We start from the raw sequence: 8,042 nt of genomic DNA on the forward strand, positions 1-8,042 counted from the left end.
GGTATAGGGGCGTGGTGAGGGATAATGGGGACTGTAGGGGCCGGGGGCAGGGCTGGCAGGGGCTGTAGGGCCGGGGGGGTCCTGTCAGGCCCGGGGGGTGTCGGGAGGGGGGTGAGGGGGGGGTCCCCCGATCCTCCTGCCCCCGCCTACCTCCCCACCGGTTTCCATGGCAACCGTTGCCACGGTTTCCGGGCGAGAAGCAGACAATGGCGGGGGGGGTGTCTCATGGGGGGGGGGGAGTGGCATTTTGGGGGTCGGGGGGGGGGGTCTGGGAGGGATCCCCAGGGGAGGGGGCAGGGGCTTTGGGGAGGGGGGCAGGGACACTGAGGGGGGGGCACACGATGACCCCCCTCACCCCCCCCCCGCCCCCCAGGTGAGCGGGAAGGAGGGGCCGCGGCGGGGGCCGGAGCTGTGCCGGGGGGTCCCGCGGGGGCCCAAGGAGCCGCTGGTGCTGCAGGTGCTGCGCCGCAGCCCCCGGGGCCGCCCCCCCGCCGGCGGGACCCCCGCGTTGGGGGCTGCCGCCCCCCCGCACCCCTGGGGAGGGCCGGGCCCCCCCCCCGCCGCCGGCCTGGTGGACAGCGGGACGCAGACGGACATCAGCTTCGAGAGCCGCCTGGGCCCCGGGCGGGGGGGCGGCAGCCCCGGGGGGGCCGAGCCGTGAGTGCGGGCGCCCGGGGACCCCGTAGGGACCCCCCAGACCCCTCGGGGACCCGGGGGGGGGACGACTGTGCCCCACAGACCACTCCTGGACCCCCGCGACCCCCCCAGACCCCCCGGGGACCACCATGGAGGTCCTCCTGCCTATATAGGGCCCCTTAGACCCCCCCAGGTCCCCTTTATGACCCCCCCCGGGTCTTTTGAGTACCCCTCTATAGGGGTGTCCCACCCATAAGGACCCCCCGGGCCCCACCATGGAGGTCCTCCTGCCTATATAGGGCCCCTTAGACCCCCCCGTGCCCACCCCAGGCCACCCCCAGGTCCTTTGGGTGCCCCTCTATGGGGGACATCCTCCCCATAGGGTCTGTCCTGGACCCCCCAGACCCCCTGGAGACCCCCAGGGAGACCCCCCCCGCCCCCCCCCCCAGGTCCCTTAGTGCCCTGTCAGAACCCTTTGGGGGAGGGCGCCCTCCCCCCAAGCTCCTCCCTAACAATTCCCCCTTCCCCCCCCCAGCCCCCCGCTCCCCCATGACTATTTCGACCCCACGGATCTGGGGGAGCCCGAGCGCCCCGAGGAGCTGGAGTACGAGGTGGGCGCCCCGACCCTGGGTCTGCTTGTGGGGGGTGGGGGTGTGAGGGGGATGTCTGGGCTGGGGGGGGGGGGGGGGTCTACATCCACTGGGGGGGTCCCTGGGACCATGCGGTGACAAAGGAAAATGAGACAAAAAGAACAATTTATTGGGGGAAGTGGAGTCTCGGAGGACACTGGGGGTGGGGGGAGTGGAGTGTGTTTGGGGGGGGGGGGGGGGTTGTTGGTTCATTTTGGGGGGTGTCTCCAGCCGCCGGGGTCCCCCCTGACACGGGGTCCCCGCAGGAGGTGGAGCTGTACAGGGCGAGTCACCGGGACAAACTGGGACTCACCGTTTGCTACCGCACCGACGGGGAGGAGGACGCCGGCATCTACGTGGGGGAGGTATTGGGGTGGGGGTCCCGGGGGGGGGGGGGGGCTTCAATTAGGGTCCCCAGTGGGACTGGGGTGGGGGGAGGGGGGAAGGGAGCCTTAAAGGGGGTCTGGGGGGAGGTGGGAGGGCTGTGAAAGGGGGGGTCTGGGGGTAGTACCGAGGGTGCTGCCCCCCCCCCCCCCCCAGTATCGTGTGCGCCCCCCCAGGTGAACCCCAACAGCATCGCGGCCAAGGATGGGCGCATCCGTGAGGGCGACCGCATCATCCAGGTGGGTTTGGGGGGGGATTCTGGGGGGGGGACCTGCACACAGGGGGTCCTGGGGGGGGCTCCTGGGGGGGTCATTGGCCCCTGTTCACCACTGTGCCCCCCCCCGCAGATTAACGGGGTGGAGGTGCAGGACCGGGAAGAGGCTGTGGCCTTCCTCACACGGGAGCAGCAAACCAACATCTCCCTCCTCCTCGCCCGCCCCGAGAGTCAGGTACCTCCGGGGGGGCTCCGGGGGGGTCCTGGAGGGTCCCAGAAGCCTCTTGGAGGCAGTGGGGGGGGGGGGGGGTGTCTGGGGAGGGGAAATGGGGGTCACAGAGGGACTGTGGGCTCCTTGGGGGGGGTCTTAGAGGGGCCCAGTAGGAGTTGGGGGGTTCGGGGGGGGGGGGGTGGGGCAAGGGGGTCCTGGGGGAGCACAGGGGTCCCGGGGGGGGGGTGGCTCTGGGGGCTTTGTCCCCAACTTGGGACCCCGGGAGTCCCTGTGGGTGGGTGGGGGGACCCGTAGGGTCTGGGGGTGCCTGACCCCCCCACCCCGCCCCCGCAGCGCTGGAAGGACAGTGACCGCGAAGATTTCCTCGACGACTTCGGCTCTGACGAGGACGGGGACCTGCGGCAGAGGGGGCCCTGGACCCCCCCGGGGCAGGTATGGGGGCTGGGGGGGGGTACAGGGGAGCAAAATGGGGCAGGGGGGGTGGGGGGGGATAGGGGCCTGAGGGGGCAGTTGGGTGAGACCGTGGGGTAGACGGGGTATGGGGGGGACAACAGTGGGGGAGCTTAGGGGGGCAGTAGGGGGTCGGGGGGGGCAATAGGGGGTTCTGGGGGGGCAGTGGGTTGGTGTTTGGGGGCACCAGGGGTTGGGGAGGAAGTAGGGGGTGTCAGGGAGATGGGGGGGGCATTGGGGGGGCGGGGGGGGGCGTCTCAGGTGGGCTGCAGGGGCTGTTAGAGGGGCAGCAGGAATCGGGGGGTGCTGTGGGGCAGTTGGGAGGGTTGGGGTGACAACAGGGGTCTGGGGGGGCAGTAGTGCTCATGGGGGGGGGGGGATAGGGTCACCCTGAGGCAGAGGGGGGATGGGGGGGTAAGGGTGGGGTCCTGTGGGGGCAGTTGGGGTGTCGGGGGGGCAATAAGGGGGGGAGGGGCAGATAGGGGTCCTGGGGAGGGGCAAAAGAGGGTTCTAGGAGGGCAGTGGGCATCCGGGGGGCGGGGGGGGCTCTTGGGGAGTAACGGGGGTCCTGGGGGGTGTGGTGGCGACGGGCGGGGTTGGGGGGCAATGGGGGGTCAGGGAGTGGGGTAGACCATCCCCTCCCCCCCCCCGCAGCCCCCCAGCCCCGCCACCCCCTGCCCGCGGGGGGCTGAGCCCGACAGCGGTGTGGGGCGCACGGACGAGAGCACTCGCAACGAGGAGAGCTCCGAGCACGACCTGTTGGGGGACGAGGGGGGAGAGGGGCCCCCCCTGCGCCCCCCCCCGCCCCCCCGCGGGGCCCCCCGCCCGCCCGCCGCAAGACCCGGAGCCGGAGCCGGAGCCGGAGCCGGACTGAGCCCCCGGGGCCGCGCCGGGGCCGCGGGAAGACCCGGAGGCGGATCGGGCGCCGGAGCCGGGCTGAGCCCCGGGGGAAGACCCGGCTCCGGATCCAGCTCGGGGTCCGGAACGGGGTCGGCGGGAAGAGCCGCCGGAAGAGCCGGAGCCGCAGCGGGACCGGGGTTCGGGGCGGCGGCGGCGGCGGCGGGGGGGAGAGGCGGCGCCGGAGCCGCCGCGCCGCCCCCCCCCGCCCCGGGCTCGGCGCCCGCGGGAAGGCCCTGCGCCGGAGGCGCCCTCGGCCCCGCAGCGGGGCCGGCGTGCGGGCTGAGCCAGGCCGAGCTGCGGCGCTACCGGCAGCTGCGGGGGCGGCTCGGGGGGGCGGCGGCGGGGCGGGCCGAGCTGGCGCTGCTGGAGGAGGAGCTGCGGCACCTGGAGTTCAAGTGCCGCCACCTGCTGCGGGCGCAGAAGATGGAGCGGCTGCGGGAGCGCTGCCTGCGCGCCTGGCTGGAGGCGGCGGGGGCCGAGCCCCCCCTGGCCGACATCTCGGAGGCGCCCGAGCGGGACAGCACCAGCGCCTACAACACCGGGGAGAGCTGCCGCAGCTCGCCGCTGCTGCTGCGCGGCACCGGGGGGGCGCCGCCTCCGCCGCCGCCGCCGCCGCCGCCCCCCGCCAAGGGCCAGCGGGGCAAACGGCCCGGCCGCGACCGGCTGCTGAAGGCGCGCGCCATCAAGATCCTGGAGGAGCGCGGCGGCGGCTCCACCACCGACGACGACGCCCGCAGCGAGCTCAAGACCGGGCGGTACTGGAGCCGGGAGCAGCGGAAGCAGCACCTCGCGCGCGCCCGGGAGCAGCGCCGCCGCCGGGAGCTGCTGCTGCAGAGCCGCGGGGGGGAGGCGGCGGCGGCGGCGGCGGCGGTGGGCGGGGGGGGCCCCGAGCCGCCCCCTGCGGCCACCGGGAGCCGCCGCGGGCTCCGCAAGCGCAGCCGCCGCATCCTGGACAACTGGGCCACCATCCAGGAGATGTTGGCCCGGGGGGGGCGGGGCGAAGGCGGCCGCCTCGACAACCCGCTGCTCTCCGTCACCACCGTCTGACGGGGCGGGGGGCGCCGACACCCCCCCCCCAACCCCCCATTTCGGGGGTCCCCCCTCCCTCCGTCATCCCCCCTCCCCCCCCCAAGCACAAGGGGAGGGGGGCACGCCCCGCCCCCCCCCCCCCGCCCTCATCGTCGTGTCTGTGAATGTGGATGGTTTTGGGTTTTTTCTTTTTTTTTTTTTTTTCCTCTTATTCCCCCCCCCCCGGTCACCCCCGGGGCTGGGAGGGAGCCAGGCAGCCCGGCCCAGCCCCCCCTTCCCCCCAAAAGCCTGGGGTGCTCCCCCTCCCCCGTGTCCTCCCCTCCCCCGCTGTCCCCACTGTCACTGTCTGTACAGACCGGGGGGGGGGGAGGGGCTGCATCTGGGGAATAAAGCGAAAACTCGTTTTTACTCATTTCACCCCGTTTGTGCAGCCTCGTGTCTGGTGGGGGGCGGACTCATAAACCTTCAGACCCCCACACACCACCACCCCCCAAATCCCACATTCCCCCCAAAAACGAGGCTCCCGGGCGGACGAGGGGGAGTTGTGCCCCCCAAAGCCTTTATTCCCACTGGGACCCCCCATCTCCCCGAATTCCCCCTCAGGGGAAGCTCCCCGCGGGCTCCTGGGGTCCCCCCTGCCCGAGGGCGTTTTAGGGGCGCCACGTGAGCCCCCGGGGGTCGGGAGGGCGGGTGTGGGGCGGGGGGGCGCGGGGGGGGGCTCAGGCAGCGTGCAGGGCCCGCCAGCGGTCGAGGGGGCCGCGGCAGGGCACGTACTTGACCCCGCAGCCGTCGGGGATGAGGCGCTTCTGAGCCACCATGTCCTCGAAGGCGTCAGCGTTGAACTTGGTGAACCCCCACTTCTTGGAGATGTGGATCTGGGGGGGCAGTGGGGGGGGGGGGGGGTGTCAGGGGCATCCCACAACCCCACAGGGCGACACACCCCCCCTATTCCTCAGTGGCGCAACGCTCCCCTCCCCCAATAACACCTCGGGTGCACGGGGTGACGCAGGGACCCCCCAAACACCCCCTGGGGGTGACCAACACCTCAATGACCCCCCCGGTACCTTCTGCCTCCCCGGGAACTTGAACTTGGCGCGGCGCAGCGCCTCCACCACGTGCTCCTTATTCTGCGCCTTCGTGCGGATGGACATGATCACCTGCCCGATGTGCACCCGCGCCACCGTCCCCTGCGGCTTCCCGAAGGCCCCGCGCATCCCCGTCTGCAGCCTGGGGGGGGGAAGGGGGGCGGTGAGTGCGGGGACCCCCCTGCGCCCCCAGAGCCGCCCCGAGGAGGGGGGAGGGGCTGTGTCCCCGGCCCCTTGGGGCGCCCCGCGGGGGGAGGCGCACGGGGCGCCCTACACAGCCGGGGGGGTTCTGTGCGCAGCCAGTGCACGCCGGGGCCCCACGGGCGGGGAGGTCACGGCCGGCTTAATTAGCTGCAGGAGGAGGGGGGGGGGACACTTCAGACACCCGGGGGGGCACCCCCAAACCGAGGGGGGGGGGCACCCTAAAGCAAGAGGAATAACATCCCCCTCTGCCTGGGACACCCCCACCACCCCCGGGGAAACCATCGCAGCCCCTGTGACACCCCTAAACAGGGCTGCCCCTCCCCACGGAAAACGCTGGGGTGGGGGAGGGGTGAGCCCCCGCACCCCCCGTGTGGCCTCAGTGTCCCCCCGGTGCAGGAGACCCCCCACAGACACCCCCCCACTGGGGGGGGCCGCACATCCCCTCTGCCTCTTGCTCCCCCCCTCCCCCCCCCTTCTGGGCTGCCCAGCGCAGCCCTGGCACTGCCCCTGTCCCCCATCCGCTCCCGCCCCTTTTGGGACCCCCCCCGGGATTTTGAGGACCCCCGACCTGTCGGCGCCGGCGCACGAGAGCATCTTGTTGATGCGGATGACGTGGAAGGGGTGGAGGCGGACGCGGATGTGGAACCCGTCCTTCCCGCAGCTCTTCACCATGTACTTGTTGGCGCAGATCCGGGCGGCCTCCAGCGCTGGGGGGAAGAGGGGGCAGAGGGGGCGTCACGGCGGGCGGGACACACACAGCCCCCCCGGGGTCACCCCCCGCCCCCCCGGGGTCACCCCCCGCCCCGCACGCACCTTCCGAGCTGAGCTGCTCGTACTCGTCCGACACCATGTGCCCGCAGAGGGGGAACTCGTCCACCTTCGCCTTCTTCCGCCCCAGGTCGAAGATGCGGATTTTGGGGTCTGCGGAGGAAAACGGCGGCGTCAGGAGCGGCCCCTCCCCTGCACCGGGCTCCCCCCACCCCCCTCCGGCCGGGGAGCGGGGGGAGGGGCTGCACCCCAGAACGGGTTTGGGGGCTCCGGACTCACCAGGGACGCCCCGGCAGAAGCGGGATTTGGGGTACGGTTTGTTCTTGCAGTATCTGTAGCTGAGGGAGGGGCGGCAGTGAGGGGGGGACACACACAGCGAAGAGACCCCAAAACCCCGTGAGGCTCTTCACAGCCGCCGCCCCCCCCAGCCCCGCCCCCCGCCTCTAAGGCCCCCACTGCCATGACGTAGAAGAGCGTCACCCACCCCCCCAACCCACCCCCCTCGCGGTGACGTCACGCGGCTCACCATCGCGCCGGGCGGCGGCCCATGGCGGCTCCGGGCCGTGGGGACCTGGAAAGGAGAGAGAGGGGGAGGGGTTGGGGGTGAACGGACACACCGGGGGCGGCGGCGCGGCCCGGGGACCCCACCGCGGCCTCCCCCACGCCCGCCGCGCCGCGCCGCACCCTCACCTCGCCGAGCGCCGAAGAGAGGACGGCGGCGCCTGCGCGCTCCTTATATACGGTGCCCGCCCATGGCTTCCGGTCACGCCCCTCAACTTCCGGCGGCGCTCTGGCCGCCCCCGGAGGACCCGCCCGCGGGGACGGGACGGGACGCGACGCGCCCCGCCGCCCCCGCCGAGGAAGGGACGCCGTGCCGAGAAGCCGAAGGGGTGAGAGGGAGAGGGAGGGAGCGGCGGAGCGCGGCGACGGCTTCGGGAGCCTCTCTCCGGCGATAGAGGCGGCGGGCGCCGTTCTAGCGGGCCCGGCCACCATAGAGAGGAGGAAGAGCCAATCAGAGAGCGCGGCGGTGGGCCGCGAGACGTGCGCAGGCGCAGTGCTGCCCGGCGCGCTAGTTTAACCATAGCTACCTGCGCATGCGCACAGGGCAAGAGTTACGTCATGTCTGTCCCCGCGAGGGGCGGTTATGCTCACGCGCGCATCCTCGCGCGGCGCTCTCTAGGCGCTGATTGGCCGGGCCGCGTAGCTCTGTTTGCATAGCTCCGCCTCCTCCGCATAAATCACGCCGGGGGGGCGGGGCGCCCCTACTTCATTTGCGTGAACGTGGGCGGGGCTTCCCCCTGTAGCGCACGGCCCCTCCCGGGCTCCGCCCCCTCCGGTAGAGGACCCCGACGCGTAACGACCCCCCCGATGCGTAGAGGTGACCCACCGCAATGTATAGGGGTCCCCCGGTGCATAGGGACCCACCGCAATGTATAGACACACTCCCCCCCCCCCCCCCTTGCCACTGCCCGCCCCTTTGGTCTCTGACACCCCACATGTAGGTCAGCCCC

General features: G+C 72.9%; 2 protein-coding genes across 2 annotated transcripts; one reads left to right on the forward strand and one right to left on the reverse strand.

Moving 5' to 3' along the window:
• Positions 1–373: 373 nt before the first annotated feature.
• On the forward strand, positions 374–4,854 carry LOC309684495 (PDZ domain-containing protein 4-like; the record flags this gene model as incomplete). The annotated part of the gene is made up of 7 exons (XM_082500395.1): positions 374–657; positions 1,172–1,247; positions 1,532–1,630; positions 1,826–1,888; positions 1,997–2,098; positions 2,429–2,527; positions 3,200–4,854. Coding segments are annotated over 7 exons (2,016 nt in total), but the record flags the coding sequence as incomplete, so codon positions are not given.
• Positions 4,855–5,000: 146 nt separating this feature from the next.
• Positions 5,001–7,159, reverse strand: LOC309684496 (large ribosomal subunit protein uL16). Its single transcript, XM_082500396.1, has 6 exons — positions 7,058–7,159; positions 6,811–6,869; positions 6,577–6,684; positions 6,332–6,470; positions 5,539–5,701; positions 5,001–5,349 (listed from the first exon to the last, which is right to left on the reverse strand). Exons 1-6 carry the CDS (start codon positions 7,078–7,080, stop codon positions 5,194–5,196), a joined length of 648 nt encoding a protein of 215 aa, XP_082356522.1. The 5' UTR covers positions 7,081–7,159; the 3' UTR covers positions 5,001–5,193.
• Between the last annotated feature and the right edge of the window lie 883 nt (positions 7,160–8,042).

Source organism: Vanellus vanellus (assembly GCF_965231255.1).
Source record: "Vanellus vanellus genome assembly, contig: HAP1_SCAFFOLD_2455, whole genome shotgun sequence".
In the NCBI taxonomy this organism is placed as follows: Eukaryota; Metazoa; Chordata; class Aves; order Charadriiformes; family Charadriidae; genus Vanellus; species Vanellus vanellus.

Excerpts from the sequence above, each read along its gene's own strand:
- LOC309684496 (XM_082500396.1), bottom strand. The coding sequence starts at position 7,080 with ATGGGCCGCCGCCCGGCGCGATG. Across the intron at positions 6,685-6,810 it reads CTTCTGCCGGGGCGTCCCTG|ACCCCAAAATCCGCATCTTC; the intron begins GTGAGTCCGGAG and ends TTTCCTCCGCAG. Across the intron at positions 6,471-6,576 it reads CGAGCAGCTCAGCTCGGAAG|CGCTGGAGGCCGCCCGGATC; the intron begins GTGCGTGCGGGG and ends TCTTCCCCCCAG.